At 40.5% G+C, this 18,965-nt stretch overlaps 1 protein-coding gene across 5 annotated transcripts in view; it reads left to right on the plus strand.

Moving 5' to 3' along the window:
• The window catches only part of LOC139756436 (chitinase-3-like protein 2), a 213,358-nt gene that overhangs the window by 136,176 nt on the left and 58,217 nt on the right, over window positions 1-18,965 (plus strand). For 3 of the 5 annotated variants that reach the window (XM_071675876.1, XM_071675877.1, XM_071675879.1), the window contains 4 exons: window positions 1,502-1,593; window positions 4,575-4,790; window positions 4,921-5,122; window positions 10,921-18,830. In XM_071675876.1, coding sequence (XP_071531977.1) covers window positions 1,502-1,593; window positions 4,575-4,790; window positions 4,921-5,122; window positions 10,921-11,076 — 666 coding nt within the window. In that variant the 3' untranslated portion in view covers window positions 11,077-18,830. Of the gene's footprint in view, window positions 1-1,501; window positions 1,594-4,574; window positions 4,791-4,920; window positions 5,123-10,920; window positions 18,831-18,965 lie in introns of those variants that run through there. The other 2 variants (XR_011714339.1, XM_071675878.1) reach the window with 2 other exon arrangements.

Below are 18,965 nucleotides of genomic sequence, written 5' to 3' on the forward strand. Positions count from 1 at the left end.
ATTAGAGGCAGATGACTTGCATAGTATGATTGGAATATAGGAGGAAAGGGCAGAGTATAATGAAGAGATTGGAGTTGTCTTTGTAAGAAGTCATTAGTAGGATGTATGGATAAACGTCTTAGAATGGCATGATCATTTAGAATATATGATGTGATAAGCAGGATAAAAAGATGTGATACCACTGAGAAACATGTGAGAAACTGCAGAAGCTGGTGACTGAGTTTGGTAAAGTGTGTGGAAGAAGAAAGTTAAGAGTAAATGTGAATAAGAGCAAGGTTATTAGGTACAGTAGGGTTGAGGGTCAAGTCAGTTGGGAGGTGAGTTTGAATGGAGAAAAACTGGAGGAAGTGAAGTGTTTTAGATATCTGGGAGTGGATCTGGCAGCGGATGGGACCATGGAAGCGGAAGTGGATCATAGGGTGGGGGAGGGGGCGAAAATTCTGGGGGCCTTGAAGAATGTGTGGAAGTCGAGAACATTATCTCGGAAAGCAAAAATGGGTATGTTTGAAGGAATAATGGTTCCAACAATGTTGTATGGTTGCGAGGCGTGGGCTATGGATAGAGTTGTGCGCAGGAGGATGGATGTGCTGGAAATGAGATGTTTGAGGACAGTGTGTGGTGTGAGGTGGTTTGATCGAGTGAGTAACGTAAGGGTAAGAGAGATGTGTGGAAATAAAAAGAGCGTGGTTGAGAGAGCAGAAGAGGGTGTTTTGAAGTGGTTTGGGCACATGGAGAGAATGAGTGAGGAAAGATTGACCAAGAGGATATATGTGTCGGAGGTGGAGGGAACGAGGAGAAGAGGGAGACCAAATTGGAGGTGGAAAGATGGAGTGAAAAAGATTTTGTGTGATCGGGGCCTGAACATGCAGGAGGGTGACAGGAGGGCAAGGAATAGAGTGATTTGGAGCGATGTGGTATACCGGGGTTGACGTGCTGTCAGTGGATTGAATCAAGGCATGTGAAGCGTCTGGGGTAAACCATGGAAAGCTGTGTAGGTATGTATATTTGCGTGTGTGGACATATGTATATACATGTGTATGGGGGGGGGGGTTGGGCCATTTCTTTCGTCTGTTTCCTTGCGCTACCTCGCAAACGCGGGAGACAGCGACAAAGTATAAAAAAAAAAAAAAAAAAAACACTGAAGATGCAAAGAGAGTTCAAAAACAGTTGGAGATGAATTATTGTAGTAAAAGAATTGATAGGACTGGAAATATTTCAGCTAAGGGAGGGTACTTGAAGAGTGATTAAGAGCTTGAATGCAATGAAGTGTTTAAAGACTTTGGTCTCACTTGACAAACCAACATATTGTGCAAAAGTAAGAACAACTTATATTGGTATAGAAGTTCAGTTTCATTTAGATGTTATAAACACAGGATAAGGATTTGTATGTGTGATTTTAAAAGCTGTAAGTACCTTGCTTACACTATAGAAGTAAGGATAGAGGTAATGGTAATAGATAGCTGTGTTTTGTATTTTCAGTAATTGTTTCATCTACTTTTAGTTGATGTCTCCAACTCCCCTTCTGCTGAGCATTGCTGTAGCTGCACCAAAGACCATCATCGATGTATCTTATGAGGTTGATCAGCTTGCTGAGTAAGTTAGAGAATATTCATGGAATCAAGATTTTGTAAACATAATCATATAGCATGCAGAATCGGTACCATCACTTTGTATGGGGCAGGTATTGTAACTGATGTAATTGACTATTTTACAGTACAGGGAGGGAGGTCTGCATTCATGGTGCCCTACACTTGGAATTACTTTTCTATCATATACCTTTTTAAAAAAAAAGGGAGTGACTGTGTTGTTGATTGGTTGGTAAGGATATTCATTGTATATATGGATCATAGTGAAGTGCCTGAGGATTGGCAAAATGCATGCATAGTGTCATTGTACAAAGGGAAAAGGGATAAAGATGAGTGTTCAAATTACAGAGGTGCAGGTTTATTGAGTATTCCTGGGAAATTATATGGGAGGATATTGATTGAGAGGGTAAAGGCATGTACAGAGCATCAGTTGGGGGAAGAGCAGTGTGGTTTCAGAAGTGATCAAGGATGTGTGGATCAGGTGTTTGCTTTGAAGAATGCATGTGAGAAATACTTAGAAAAACAGATGGATTTGTATGTAGCATTTATGGATCAGGAGAAGGCATATGATAGGGTTGATAGAGATGCTTTGTGGAAGGTTTTAAGAGTATTTGTTGTGGGAAGTAAGTTGGTACCCAGGGAATGTTGGTTTGCAGCAGGGGTACGTGATATCACCATGGTTGTTTAATTTGTTTATGGATGGGGTGGTTAGGGAGGTGAATGCAAGGGTTTTGGAGAGAGGGGCAAGTATGTAGTCTGTTCTGAATGAAAGGGCTTGGGAAATGAGTCAGTTGTTCGCTGATGACACAGCGCTTGTGGCTGACTCGGGTGAGAAACTCCAGAAGTTAGTGACTGATTTTGGTAAAGTGTGTGAAAGAAGAAAGTTGAGAGTAAATGTAAATAAGAGCAAGGTTACTAGGTTGGGACAAATTAATTGGGGGGTAAGTTTGAATGGAGAAAACCTGGAGGAAGCGAAGTGTTTTAGATATCTGGGAGTGGATTTAGCAGCGGATGGAACCATGGAAGCGGAAGTGAATCATAGGGTGGGGGAGGGGGCGAAAATCCTGGGAGCCTTGAAGAATGTGTGGAAGTCGAGAACATTATCTCGGAAAGCAAAAATGGGTATGTTTGAAGGAATAGTGGTTCCAACAATGTTGTATGGTTGCGAGGTGTGGGCTATGGATAGAGTTGTGCGCAGGAGGGTGGATGTGCTAGAAATGAGATGTTTGAGGACAATGTGTGGTGTGAGGTGGTTTGATTGAGTAAGTAATGTAAGGGTAAGAGAGATGTGTGGAAATAAAAAGAGCGTGGTTGAGAGAGCAGAAGAGGGTGTTTTGAAATGGTTTGGGCACATGGAGAGAATGAGTGAGGAAAGATTGACCAAGAGGATATATGTGTCGGAGGTGGAGGGAACGAGGAGAAGTGGGAGACCAAATTGGAGGTGGAAAGATAGAGTGAAAAAGATTTTGAGTGATCGGGGCCTGAACATGCAGGAGGGTGAAAGGCGGGCAAGGAATAGAGTGAATTGGATCGATGTGGTATACCGGGGTTGACGTGCTGTCAGTGGATTGAATCAGGGCATGTGAAGCATCTGGGGTAAACCATGGAAAGCTGTGTGGGGCCTGGATGTGGAAAGGGAGCTGTGGTTTCGGGCATTATTGCATGACAGCTAGAGACTGAGTGTGAACGAATGAGGCCTTTGTTGTCTTTTCCTAGCGCTACCCCGCACACATGACGGGGGAGGGAGACGGTATTCCATGTGTGGCGAGGTGGTGATGGGAATGAATAAAGGCAGACAGTGTGAATTGTGTGCATGGGTATATATGTATGTGTCTGTGTGTGTATATATATGTGTACATTGAGATGTATAGGTATGTATATTTGCGTGTGTGGACGTGTGTGTATATACATGTGTATGGGGGTGGGTTGGGTCATTTCTTTCGTCTGTTTCCTTGCGCTACCTCGCAAGCGCGGGAGACAGCGACAAAGCAAAATAAAATATAAGATAAATATCCAAAGAAGGAGGCTTATTAAATGAATATATTAGTCATGTCAGTTCATTGCATTTATCAAGAAAATTTGGAAAAGAAAAGGTAAAATCTAGTTAATTAACCATATTTGTTACCATTCAAACCTTTAGATTTTCTGCACTGTATGCTCATTCTCTATTGTAAGACTTCCTGGATTTTGGAATTTTCTTGTATAGACTTCCTGGATTCTGGAATTTTCACGTATTAAACACTTCTACTGGCAGAGGCTTACAAAAACATAACAGATGAACTTCTGCATGACATTTGCCCTTGTACTTAAAGACAGTACCAATTGGTGTAGAAATCATTTCAGGCCTTCCTTGAAGATTCTGATGCCACTAAAGTTAAATGAGCCTTATATTCAGAATTCTTTTGTAGCCTGTTTTATGACAAAAAATGGTTGGAAACAGTATTGCTTCCTATAAGAGTTCCCTTCAAGAACCCCTTTTCTTTGGATTTTGATAGTATTTTGGCATACCTTGTTTGGGATAAACTTCTCCAGTCCTTTTTTGTGAAGACCTGTTGCTTCTCCCCTTCATCCTAACTGGGAACTTTCAAAAGTCTTAAAATTAACCAAAAAGGTTAAGTGGATCAGTTGCTTCCTCACCTATTTAATGAGGGTAAGAATGATCTGGGCAACTTTGATATTCCCAAGTGATATTTCATTGCACACCGGATGCTGTCCTAGGGAGGAAAGGTTTTGTCACCCCATTTTGACCTGTATTTCTTCCTTTTAACTCCACATTCATTTCTGAAAATGTCCAACAGGATTACTGTATGTGCATTATCCATCCACATTTACAATTTAATGGAAAGTAGATATGCATTCTCATATAAGGATTTGCAATTGAAATGCATTTTGAGTATTATTGATAAATGTGTATGGTGCTGTGGTAGCTCATTTGCTATATATAAGATTTCTTCACATGAAGGAAGTGTCAGTTTTTATTTTTTTCAGATTTGTTGATTTTGTCTCTCTCATGAGTTATGACTACCACATCTTTTGGGCATATTTACCCTTCACAGGGTATAATTCTCCATTAGCAAAACGTCGAACTGAGAAATGTTATTTCGCTACTTTGAACATCCAGTGGTCGGCTGACTATTGGTTGAGAAAAGGAATGCCAAAGGAGAAATTAGTTATTGGAGTACCAACCTATGGACGTTCATGGAAGTAAAGTGTCTGTCACTAGGTCTTGCATTTTGAATGAAATATGAAAAACAAAATATGTATTATACTTATTTCAGAGAGTAAAAGCAGGAATTCTAAACTTTCACAGTAAAAGGGAAGTGCAACTTTGCAGGTTAATCAGAGGATCTTGGTGCAGTGTTGGATCACCAGCCATTGGAGAAGGAATCTCTAGGGGAACTTTGTCCTACCCAGAAGCATATTTCTTTGTTCAAGAAGGAGCAAAGTACTTCTTTGATGAAGAGAGCAGAGTTCCATATGCCGTGAGGGGCAGAGATTGGGTATCATATGATGACGCTAAGAGCATCAAAGAAAAGGTATACTGTTGAATGTACATTTATTGAAGGTGAGAATGTTATCTCGGAGAGCAAAAATGGGTATGTTTGAAGGAATAGTGTTCTAACAATGCTATATGGTTGCGAGGCTTGGGCTATAGATAGGGTTATGCAGAGGAGGGTGACTGTGTTGGAAATGAAATGTTTGAGGACAGTGTGTTGTATGAGGTGGTTTGATCAAGTAAGTTATGAAAGAGTAAGGGAGATGTGCAGTAATAAAAAGAGTATAGTTGAAAGACCAGAAGAGGGTGTGTTTAAATGGTTTGGACACATGGAGAGAATGAATGAGGAAAGATTGACAAAGAGGATATATGTGTCAGAGGTTCAGGGAAGCAGGAGACCAAATTGGAGTTGGAAGGATGGAGTGAAAAAGATTCTGACCAATCAGGCCCTGAACATGCAGGAGGGTGAAAGGCGTGCAAGGAATGGAGTGAATTGGAACAGTGTAGTGAAAAAGAGGGCAAATGAGAGTTGGGGTGAGAGAGTATCATTAAATTTTAGGGAGGATAAAAAGGTGTTTTGGAAGGAGGTAAGTAAAATGTGTAAGACAAGAGAATAAATGGGAATATAGGTGAAGGGGGCAAATTGGGAGGTAATAACAAGTAGTAGTGAAGTGAGAGGGAGATGGAGTGAGTATTTTGAAGGTTTGTTGAACGTGTTTGATGATAGAGTGGCAGATATAGGGTGTTTTGGTCGAGGTGGTGTGAGAAGTGAGAGGGTCAGGGAGAATGATTTGGTAAACAGAGAAGAGGTAGTGAAAGCCTTGCGCAAGATGAAAGCCGACAAGGCGGTGGGTATGGATGGTATTGCTGTGGAATTTATTAAAAAGGGGGTGACTGTGTTGTTGACTGGTTGGTGAGGATATTCAGTGTGTGTTTGGTTCATGTTGATGTGCCTGAGGATTGGCATAATGCATGTATAGTGCCATTGTACAAAGGCAAAGGGGATAAAGGTGAGTGTTCAAATTACAGAGGTATGTATAAGTTCGTTGAGTATTCCCGGGAAATTATATGGGAGGGTATTGATGGAGAGGGTCAAAGCATGTACAGAGCACCAGATTTGGGAGGAGCAGTGTGGTTTCAGAAGTGGTAGATGTGTGGATTAGGTGTTTGCTTTGAAGAATGTATGTGAGAAATACTTAGAAAAATAGATAGACTTGTATGTAGCACTTATGGATCTGGAGAAGGCATATGATAAGAGTTGATAGAGATGCTTTGTGGAAGGTATTAAGAGTATATGGTGTGGGAGGTAAGCTGCTAGAAGCAGTGAAAAGTGTTTATCAAGGATGTAAGGCATGTGTATGAGTAGGAAGAGAGGAAAGTGATTGGTTCCCAGTGAATGTCGGTTTGCGACAGGGGTGTGTGATGTCTCCATGGTTGTTTAATTTGTTTATGGATGGGGTTGTTAGAGAGGTGAATGCAAGAGTTTTGGAGAGAGGGGCAAGAATGCAGTCTGTTGTGGATGAGAAGGTTTGGGAAGTGAGTCAGCTGTTGTTCGCTGTTGATACAGCGCTGGTGGCTGATTCAGTTGAGAAACTGCAGAAGCTTGTGACTGAGTTTGGTAAAGTGTGTGAAAGAAGAAAGCTGAGAGTAAAAGTGAATAAGAGCAAGTTTATTAGGTACAGTAGGGTTGAGTGACAAGTTGCCCCTCTTTTCAAAACTCTTGCATTCACCTCCCTAACAACCCCATCCATAAACAAATTAAATGACCATGGAGACATCACACACCCCTGCCGCAAACCTACATTCACTGAGAACCAATCACTTTCCTCTCTTCCTACATGTACACATACCTTACATCCTCGATAAAAACTTTTCACTGCTTCTAACAACTTGCCTCCCACACATGTATTCTTAATACCTTCCGCAGAGCATCTCTATCAACTCTATCATATGCCTTCTCCAGATCCATAAATGCTACATACAAATCCATTTGCTTTTCTAAGTATTTCTCACATACATTCTTCAAAGCAAACACCTGATCCACACATCCTCTACCACTTCTGAAATCACACTGCTCTTCCCCAATCTGATGCTCTGTACATGCCTTCACACTCTCAATCAATACCCTCCCATATAATTTCCCAGGAAAACTCAACAAACTTATACCTCTGTAATTTGAGCACTCACTCTTATCCCCTTTGCCTTTGTACAATGGCACTAAGGAAGCATTCCGCCGGTCCTCAGGTACCTCACCATGAATCATACATTCATTAAATAGCCTTACAAACCAGTCAACAATACAGTCACCCCCTTTTTTAATAAATTCCACTGCAATACCATCCAAACCAGCTGCCTTTTCGGCTTGCATCTGCAAAGCTTTTAGTACCTCTTCTCTGTCTACCAAATCATTTTCCCTAACCCTCTCACTTTGCACACCACCTCGACCAAAACACCCTATATCTGCCACTCTATCATCATACACATTCAACAAACCTTCAAAATACTCACTCCATCTCCTTCTCACATCACCACTACTTGTTATCACCTCCCCATTAGCCCCCTTCACTGAAGTTCCCATTTGTTCCCTTGTCTTATGCACTTTATTTAGCCCCTTCCAAAACATCTTTTTGTTCTCCCTAAAATTTACTGATAGTCTCTCACCCCAACTCTCATTTGCCCTCTTTTTCACCTCTTGCACCTTTCTCTTGACCTCCTACCTCTTTCTTTTATACATCTCCCACTCATTTGCATTATTTCCCTGCAAAAATCGTCCAAATGCCTCTCTCTTCTCTTTCACTAATACTCTTACTTCTTCATCCCACCACTCTACCCTTTCTAATCTGTCCACCTCCCACGCTTCTCATGCCACAAGCATCTTTTGCGCAAGCCATCACTGCTCCCCTAAATACATCCCATTCCTCCCCCACTCCCCTTACCTCCTTTGTTCTCACCTCTTTCCATTCTGTACTCAATCTCTCCTGGTACTTCCTCACACAAGTCTCCTTCCCAAGCTCACTTACTCTCACCACTCTCTTCACCCCAACATTCTCTCTTCTTTTCTGAAAACCTCTACAAATCTTCACCTTCGCCTCCACAAGATAATGATCAGACATCCCTCCAGTTGCACCTCTCAGCACATTAATATCCAAAAGTCTCTCTTTCGCGTGCCTATGAATTAACACATAATCCAATAACGCTCTCTGGCCATCTCTCCTATTTTCATACATATACTTATGTATATCTCGCTTTTTAAACCAGGTATTCCCAATCACCAGTCCTTTTTCAGCACATAAATCTACAAGCTCTTCACCATTTCCATTTACAACACTGAACACCCCATGTATACCAATTATTCCCTCAACTGCCACATTACTTACCTTTGCATTCAAATCACCCATCACTATAACCCAGTCCCGTGCATCGAAACTACTAACACACTCATTCAGCTGCTCCCAAAATGCTTGCCTCTCATGATCTTTCTTCTCATGCCCAGGCACATATGCACCAATAATCACCCATCTCTCTCCATCAACTTTCACTTTTACCCATATCAATCTAGAGTTTACTTTCTTACACTCTATCACATACTCCCACCACTCCTGTTTCAGGAGTATTGCTACTCATTCCCTTGCTCTTGTCCTCTCACTAACTCCTGACTTTACTCCCAAGACATTCCCAAACCACTCTTCCCCTTTACCCTTGAGCTTCGTTTCACTCAGAGCCAAAACATCCAGGTTCCTTCCCTCAAACATACTACCTATCCTTTTTTCTCATCTTGGTTATATCCACACACATTTAGACACCTTCGAGGAGGATGAGCACTCCCTGCGTGACTCCTTCTTCTGTTTCCCCTTTTAGAAAGTCAAAATACAAGGAGGGGAGGGTTTCTAGCCCCCTGCTCCCGTCCCCTTTAGTCCCCTTCTACGACACGTGAGGAATGCGTGAGAAGTATTCTTTCTCCCCTATCCCCAGGGATAGTTTGTTGAGTATTCCTGGGAAATTATATGGGAGGGTATTGATTGAGAGGGTATAGGCATGTACAGAGCATCAGATTGGGGAAGAGCACTGTGGTTTCAGAAGTGGTAGAAGGTATGTCGATTAGGTGTTTGCTTTGAAGAATGTATGTGAGAAATACTTAAAAAATGGATGGATTTGTATGTAGCATTTATGGATTTAGAGAGGGCATATGATTGGGTTGATAGAGTCTGTGTGGAGGGTATTAAGAGTATATGGTGTGGGAGGTAAGTTGCTAGAAGCAGTGAAAAGATTTTATCAAGGATGTAAGTTATGTGTACGAGTAGGATGAGAGGAAAGTGATTGGTTCCCAGTGAATGTCGATTTGTGGCACGGGTGCATGATGTCTCCATGGTTGTTTAATTTGTTTATGGATGGGGTTGTTAGGGAGGTGAATGCAAGAGTTTTGGAGAGAGGGGTAAGTATGCAGTCTGTTGTGGATGAGTGGGCTTGGAAAGTGTCAGTTGTTGTTTGCTGATGATACAGCACTGGTGCTGATTATGGATTATAGGGATTGGATAGTATTGCAGTTGAATTTATTAAGAAAGGGGGTGACTGTATTGTTGATTGGTTGGTTAGGATATTCAGAGTATGTATGGATCATGGCAAAGTGCCTGAGGATTGGCGGAATGTATGTATAGTGCCAATGTACAAAGGCAAAGGAGATGAAGGTGAGTGTTCCAAGTACAGAGGCAAAGGTTTACTGAGTAAACCTGGAAGATTTTATGGGAAGGTATTGATTGAGAGGGTGAAGGCATATAGTGAGCATCAGATTGGGAAAGAGTAGTGTGGTCTTAGAAGTGGTAGAGGATGTGTGGATCAGGTGTTTACTTTGAGGAATGTATATGAGAAATACTTAGAAAAACAGATTGATTTGTATGTAGCATTTATGGATCTGGAGAAGGCATGTGGTAGGCTTGATAGAGATCCTTCATTGCAGGTCGTAAGAATAGATGGTGTGGCAGGTAAGCTTCTAGAAGCAGTGAGAAGTTTTTATTAAGGGTGTAAAGCAACGTGTATGAGTATGAAGAGAGGAGAATGATTGGGTCTCTGTGAAAGGTCAGTCTGCGGCAGAGGTGTGTGATGTCACCATGGTTGTTTAATTTGTTTTTGGATGGGGTGGTTAGGGGTGAAGAGAGGGATGAGTATAGAGTCTGTTGGGGATAAGAGGGCCTGGGAAATGAGTCAGTTGTTGTTCACCGATGATACAGCACTGGTTGGTGATTCAAGTGAGAAACTGGAGAAGTTGGTGACTGAGTTTGAAAAAGTGTGTGAAAGGAGAAAGTTAAGAGTAAATATGAATAAGAGCAAGGTTATTAGGTTCAGCATGGTTGAGGGACAAGTTTAGTTGGGGTGTATGTTTGAATGGAGAAAAATTGGAAGAAGTAAAGTGTTTCAGATATCTGGGAGTGGACTTGGCAGTGAATGGAACTAATTGGAAGCAGAAGTGAGTCATGGGGTTAAGGTTCTAGGAGCAATGAAGAATGTGTGGAGAGAACATTATCTTGAAGAGCAAAAATAGGTACTCTCAACAAATACCATATTCTTTGCTCATGTCACATTGGAGGAATTTACTTTCCTTCTTCTTAAGACACTTGTACTGACTGTTGTTATAAACTGATTTTTGCATTGACATATTGAGATGTATGTTTACTGGTTGTATCTGGAAAGATTTTTCTTTTGGCATCCTACATCAAATGTGAGAAATAACTTGCTGTTTGTGAGTATAATGTTTGTCCATAGAAAATGCAGTTACTGTTTTGAAAATGTCTGTACTTGTATCCTTTTTTTTGGTGTAGTCATTATCTCTACTTTCCTTAACAGACACAGTGGATCAAGGACTCAGGATTTGCTGGAGTTATGACATGGAACCTGAACTGTGATGATTGGGCTGGTGTGTGTTCAGGAAAAAAGTTCGAGCTACACAATATTATTAAAGATATTCTTTTTGAGAGTGAACCTGTTGAAAGCACAGATTAATGTTACTGGTTGAACTCAGGAGGTTTGTTATTTTATATTTATTCATTAATATATGAAAATTTTATGCTCTGATTATAGTCTGCTGTGACTTTTCACTGCTTCAGAAACTTACTAATAGACTGAAAGGTCTTTAGAGTTAGCAAAAATGCTATGTAAGGGGTCATATATATTAATATTTGTATATTTAGTTTATTTATAACTATCTCAACACCTCTTACAAGATATCCCGCAGCTCCAAGGCTGCATTGATATCAGTAGCAGGAAATTGATGGACTCGTTTGAAGAGAAGTTCTTGGATGAGACTGTATTATCAATGATACTTCTTTTTCATCGGTGACTTTGCACTTACAGTGTAACCTCATGCAGGTGAATTCCAACAACCTTTATTTAATACACACACTGACACACACACACACACACACACACACACACACACACACACACACACATGTATATGATAATGAGGAGAATGAAACAAGTTCCCAAGTGCACTTTTGTGTAATGGTCACATCGTCAGGGGAGATTCTAGAATGAGATAGAAGACATATGACAGTTGGTTGATGTATAGGAAAATGACTTAGATAAGACACCATTGGTAAACAAGTGTTAGCGGATGGTGGTGAAATGACTGTTCTAAGTCCTTTATCTCATTCTTGCATCTTCCCTGACGATGTGATCATTACACAAAAGTGCACTTGGGAACTTATCAATTTTCAATTTCCTCATCACACTTGTTTTCCAATGACATCTTAGCAACATCTCTTCCTTGTACATCAGCTGACTGCTCTACATCTATCTCATTCTTATATCTCCATTGATGATGTGATCATTACACAAAAGTGCACTTGGGAACTAATTGTGTTTCATTTTCCTCATAACACTTGTTTACTAATGGTGTCTTAGTTACATCTCTTCCTTGTACATCAACTGACTGTTCTTTGTCTTCTATCTCATTCTTGTATCTCCCCTGATAATGTGAACATGACATGAAAGTGCACTTGTAACTTATCGTGTTCATTTTTCCTCATGGTTATCAACAAATATTACAGCACACGCCCCACTTTGACCTAGAAAATTGTATGAGAGGGTATTGATTGAGAGGATGAAGGTATGTACAAAGCATTAGATTGGGGAGGAGCAGTGTAGTTTTAGAATTGGTTGAGGATGTGTGGATCAGGGGCTTACTTTGAGGAATATATGTGAGAAATACTTAGAAAAACAAATGGATTTGTATGTAGCATTTATGGATCTGGAGAAGGCATACGATAGGGTTGATAGAGATGCTTTGTGGAAGGTTTTTAGAATATATTGTGTGGGAGGTAAGCTGCTAGAAGCAGAAAAGTTTTTATCAAGGTTGTAAGGCATGTGTATAAGTAGGAAGAGAGGGGAGTGATTGGTTCCCATTGAAAATTGGTCTGCAGCAAGGGCTTGTGATGTCCCCATGGTTGTTTAATTTGTTTATGGATGGGGTGGTTTAGGAGGTAAATGCACGAGTTTTGGAAAGAAGGGGCAAGTATGCAGTCTGTTGTGGATGAGAGGTCCTGGGAAGTGAGTCAATTGTTGTTTGCTGATGATACAGCGCTGGTGGCAGATTTGAGTGAGAAACTGCAGAAGTTGGTGACTGGGACTGGCAAAGTGTGTGAAAGGAGAAAGTTGAGAGTAAATGTGAATAAGAGCAAGGGCATTAGGTTCAGCAGGGTTGAGGGAAATGTTAGTTGGCATGTAAGTTTGAATGTAGAGAAATTAGAGGTAGTGAAGTGTTGTAGATATCTGTGAGTAGACTTGTTAGCGAATGGAAGCAGTGAGTCATAAGGTTTGGGAGGGAGCGAAGGTTCTTGGAGCCATTAAGAAGGAGTGGAAAGAATGTTATCTCAGAGAGCAAAAATGGGTATGTTTGAAGGAATAGTAGTTCCAACAGTTTATGGTTGAGAAGGTATAGATAGGGTTCTATGGAGGAGGACGGATGTGTTGGAAATGAAATGTTTGAGGACAGTATGTGGTATGAGAAGGCTTGATCGAGTAAGTAATGAAAGGGTAAAACAGATGTGTGGTAAAAAGAGTGTGGTTGAGAGAGCAGAAGAGGGTGTGTTGAAATGGTTTGGGCAAATGGAATGAATGAATGAGGAAAGGTTGACAAAGAGGATATATGTGTTAGAGGTAGAGGGAACAAGGAGAAATTAGAGACCAAGTTGGAGGTGGAAGTGAAGGAGTGAAAAGATTTTGAGTGATTGGGGCCAGAATATGCAGGAGGGTGAGTGGTGTGCAAAAAATAGAGTTAATTAAAAGGATGTGGTATACTGGGGTCAACATGCTGTCAGTGGACTGAACCAGGGCATGTGAAGTGTCTAGGGTAAACTATGGAAAGGTCTGTGCGGTCTGGAGGTGGAAAGGGAGATGTGGTTTTGGTTCATTACACATGACAGCTAGAGATTAAGTGTGGGGGAATGTGGCCCTTTTTTGGCTTTTCCTGGTGCTACCTGACTGTAGGGGGGGGGGGCTGTTTCTTATGTGGTGGGGTAGAGACAGGAATGGATGAAGGCAGCAAGTATGAATATATACATGTGTATATATGTACGTGTCTGTTTAAGTATATGTATGTCTACGTTGATATTTATTTATATTTTTATTATACTTTGTTGCTGTCTCCCACATTATCGAGGTAGCGCATGTTCAGGCCCTGATCGCTCAAAATCTTTTTCACCTCATCCTTCCATCTCCAATTTGGTGTCCCATTTCTCCTCGTTCCCTCCACCTTTGACACATATATCCTCTTTGTAAATCTTTCCTCACTCATTCTCTCCATATGACCAAACCATTTCAATACACCCTCTTCTGCTCTCTCAAACACTTTTTTGTATTACCACACATCTCTCTTACCCTTTCATTACTTACTCGATCAAACCACCTCACGCCACATATTGTCCTCAAACATCTCATTTCCAACACATCCACCCTCCTCCGCACAACCCCATCTATAGCCCATGCCTCGCAACTATATAACATTGTTGGAACTACTATTCCTTAAAACATATCCATTTTTGCTCCCTGAGATAGCGTACTCACCTTTCAAACATTCTTCAATGCTCCCAAAACCTTCGCCCCCTCCCCCACCATGTGACTCACTTCCCCTTCCATGGTTTCATCCGCTGCTGAATCCACTCCCATATATCGAAAACACTTTACTTCCTCCAGTTTCCCTCCATGCAAACTTACCTCCCGATTAACTTGTCCCTCAACCCTATTGAAGCTAATTACCTTGCTCTTATTCACATTTACTCTCAGCTTTCTTCTTTCACACACTTTATCTAACTCAGTCACCAGCTTCTGCAGTTTCTCACCCGAATCAGCCACCAGTGCTGTATCATCAGTGAACAACATCTGACTCACTTCCCAAGCCCTCTCATCCACAACAGACTGCGTACTTGCCCCTCTCTCCAAAACTCTTGCATTCACCTTCCAAACAACCCCATCCCTAAACAAATTAGACAACCATGGAGACATCATGCACTCCTGCCACAAACTGACATTCACTAAGAACCAATCACTTTCCCCTCTTCTTACTCGTACACATGCCTTACATCCTTGATAAAAACTTTCCACTGCTTCTAGCAACTTATCTCCCACACCATATACTCTTAATACCTTTCACAAACCATCTCTATCAACTCTATTATATGCCTTCTCCAGATCCATAAATTCTACATAAAAATCGATCTTTTTTTCTAAGTATTTCTCACATACATTTTTCAAAGCAAACACCTGATCCACACATCCTCTACCACATCTAAAACCACACTGCTCTTCCCCAGTCTGATGCTCCATACATGCCTTTACCCTCTCAATCAATACCCTCTCATATAATTTCCCAGAATACTCAACAAACTTATACCTCTGTAATTTGAACACTCACCTTTATCCCCTTTGCCTTTGTACATTGGCACTATGCATGCATTCCACCAATCCTCAGGCACTTCACCGTGAATCATACATACATTGAATATCCTTACCAGCCAGTCAAAAACACAGTCACCCCCTTTTTTAATTAATTCCACTGCAGTACCATCCAAACCTGCCGCCTTGCCTGCTTTCATCTTCCGCAAAGCTTTCACTACCTCTTCTCTGTTTACCAAACCATTCTCCCTGTCTATCTCACTTCGCACACCACCTCGACCAAAACACCCTATATCTGCCACTCTATCATCAAACACATTCAAAAACCTTCAAGATATTCATTCCATCTTCTCACTTCACCACCATTTGTTGTTACTTTCCCATTAATCCACTTCACCGATGTTCCCATTTGTTCTCTTGTCTAACGCATTTTATATACCTCCTTCCAAAACATCTTTTTATTCTCTTAAAAATGTAATGATAGTCTCTCACCCCAACTCAAATTTGCCCTCTTTTTCACCTCTTGCACCTTTCTTTTGACCTCCTGTTTCTTTCATTTGTACATCTCCCTGTCATTTGCACTACTTCCCTGCAAAAATCGTCCAAACGCCTCCCTCTTCTCGTTCACTAACAATCTTACTTCTTCATCCCACCATTCGTTACCCTTTCTAATCTGCCCACCTCCCACCTCTCTCATGTCACAAGCATCTTTTGCACATGCCATCATTGCTTCCCTAAATACATCCCATTCCTCCTTCACTCCCTTTACGTCATTTGCTCTCACCTTTTTTTCCATTCTGCACTCAATCTCTCCTGGTACTTCTTCACAGAAGTCTCCTTTCCAAGCTCACTTACTCTCACCACTCTCTTCACCCCAACATTCTCTCTTCATTTCTGAAAACCTCTACAAATCCTCGCCTTTGCCTCCACAAGATAATGATCGGACATCCCTCCAGTTGCCCCTCTCAGCACATTAACATCCAAAAGTCTCTCTTTCATGCGCCTATCAATTAACATGTAATCCATTAATGCTCTCTAGTCATCTCTCCTACTTACATACGTATACTTATGTATATATCTTTTTTTTTTAAACCAGGTATTCCCAATCACCAGTCCTCTTTCAGCACACAAATCTACAAGTTCTTTACAGTTTCCATTTACAACACTGAACACCTCTTGTACACCAATTATACCCTCAACTGCCACATTACTCACCTTTGCATTCAAATCACCCATCACTATAACCCGGTCTCGTGCATCAAAGCTGCTAACACGTTGATATGTATATGTATGTATATTTGCGTTTATGTATATATGTGTGTATATGAGTGGTTGGGCCATTCTTCATCTGTTTCCTTGTGCTACCTTGCTGATGTGGGAAACAGTGGTTAAGTATAATAAATATATAAATAATGTGCATGTATGTATATATGTGTGTATGTGAGTAGGTGTGTCTTTCTTTGTCTGTTTCCTGGCACTACCTCTCTGATGCAGGAAATGGCAATCCAGTATAATAATGATAACAAGATATATACATAAATTTTTTTTTTATACATATTTGCCATTTCCCTCATTAACATGGTATCATGAAGAACAGATGGCTGAGCCTTGGAGAGAAAATCCTTACTTGGCCCCCTTCTTTGTTCATTCTTCAGAAAAGTAAAACAGGAGGGGAGAATTTCTAGATCCCCACTCCTACCCCTTTTAGTCAACTTCCACTTTTTTCCATTTGCCATCATGTCCACTCCCAGATGTCTAACTCGCTTCACTTCCTCCAGTTTTTACCATTCAAACATACACCCCAGCTAACTTGTTGCTTATATTTACACTCATTCTCAGCTTTCTCCTTTCACACACACTTGACTTCACCTGCGAGGTTGTATCATTGGAAGACAATATCCTTGAAGAATTTGTCACTCCAAAGAAGTCCACCCTTTCCCTGCCACTGATTGAAGCAAAACCTTGAAACTGCAGGATTCCATGCAAAAGGAGTCTTTAAGTTTGTATTATAACAATGATAAAGATTCAAACCATATGCACAAATATACAGGTGCCATGTGTATGGGCCTACAGTTGCTTCAGGAGAAGGAAAACTCTACTGATTCAATGGAGCTTCCTGGAGAAATTATGCATTTTATATCTACTCAAACAACTGCCTTTTTTTAGATGCAGTATGCAAGTATGAGATTCTTTTCCACAAATAGGTGAGTCACTATGTATATTTGAAGAACCCTCTTTGTATCTCTTTGCAACAGGTAGATTTCATAGACGGGTTTCAGTAGTGATCCCAGAACAAATTGTACACTTTTCTTTATTATTTGACATATCTGAATAAACCTCATTATCTCACATATTTCTTAATTGTAATCGTAGCTCCAAAGATATCATCAAAATGTAACCAAGATAAGGTTAATATTTCCAGTCTTCTACCTCACTCCAGTCTGTGAACCTTCCAGAATTATCAGTACAACTCGCTAGAGTATCAGTTTACCTCTCAGTGCTGTCACAATGAATGTACAGGTACACCACTGAATTTCTGGCAACTGATGGTTCGGCACCTCCATTAATCCGGACAAAATTACGTGAGGGAACTTGAAATTACTGCGTCCACCAGACTAGTTTACTGGGCAGCCACACATGGCGTTGTGTGTAGGGGGCGCTTATTTACATTATTTACACTGCACTTGTTGGTGGTGATGCCGCAGTTCTGTGAGACTTGTAGCTTATTTTGCTTGAATTTAACCCTAGCTATGGCTTCTAAGACATATAAGAGTGTTAGTCGTGGTGTCAAACGTAAACACCAGTCCATATCGACCAAAGATAAAGTAGAATTGTTGAAAAAAATGGACCATGGTGTTTCAGTGCATAAGCTGTGTGACATTTACAGTATTGGTTCATCATCTGTTTATCATATAAAGAAGCAAAGGGAGAAGATATTGAAATTCTATGCAAACAGCGATTCCAAGAAGCCAATGGCGATTAAAAAGCTATGAAAAATGGTAAGAGTACTGAGCATGATTGAGTGATGATAGAATGGTTTCGACAGTGTCGAAGTGATGGAGTGGACATATCAGGTAGCATGATAATGGACCAGCTAAGTTGTTCCATAAAGAATTAGAATTACACATGAACATGATTATAGTGAAGGATGGATTCAAAGATTCAAGAAGCGTCATGGAATTTCCATGAATACAGTGTGCGGAGAAAAGTGGTCTGCAAACCATGAAGAAGCTGCCGAGTATGTGGATGAATTTGCAAAACTCATAGCTAACAAGCACCTCGGTCCTGAGCAGGTGTATAATATATTTAATTTATTTGTTTAATTTGCATTTGATATTTGTTTAATTTAATTTTCTAGCAGGCCATGGTATACATTAGACACATGGGAGATGTATAATTAGTGGGTTAGAGGTGTGTTGATGAATTGCTACTACGTGGCCACGGTTGGTCTGGCAAAATGGTTAATTCTGTAAGGCTTTGGAACCAAGAGTGCCGGAAAATTGGTGTTGTACCTGTAGGAAATACTGGTTTTAATAATACATGGGAAGAATGGATTCATCCTGCATCATTAGGGTATTTTTAGCAGTATGAAATACAGTTTTGTCATGGACTACTGTACTACTTTATTTTGTATAGGAAATTATGAATGTTCTATTTTAATCATTAATGTTCCTGTATTCAGCTTTACTTTCTGTTATTGTTATTAGTAAGATACTTTTAAGGCTGGTTAGTTACTACCTTCTTTTCACCGTCACTGTCATCAGATGTAGGTATCAGTATGGTGCTTTACTTCATAGATTTTTTAATTTTCATGATATTGTGTAAGTAACATCTGCTGTAAACACAACAATGTTTGATAAGAACATGCTTGTTTTATTAACTAGTGTTCATCCAGAGCCATGCAGTGTATCTTCTGTGTATTTTTAGATTTTTACCTTTCTGAAACATTTCACCAATTGGACACTCTTAATTAAGCAAAGATTTTCTTTAATCCTTCA

Source organism: Panulirus ornatus, chromosome 21, assembly GCF_036320965.1.
Source record: "Panulirus ornatus isolate Po-2019 chromosome 21, ASM3632096v1, whole genome shotgun sequence".
In the NCBI taxonomy this organism is placed as follows: domain Eukaryota; kingdom Metazoa; phylum Arthropoda; class Malacostraca; order Decapoda; family Palinuridae; genus Panulirus; species Panulirus ornatus.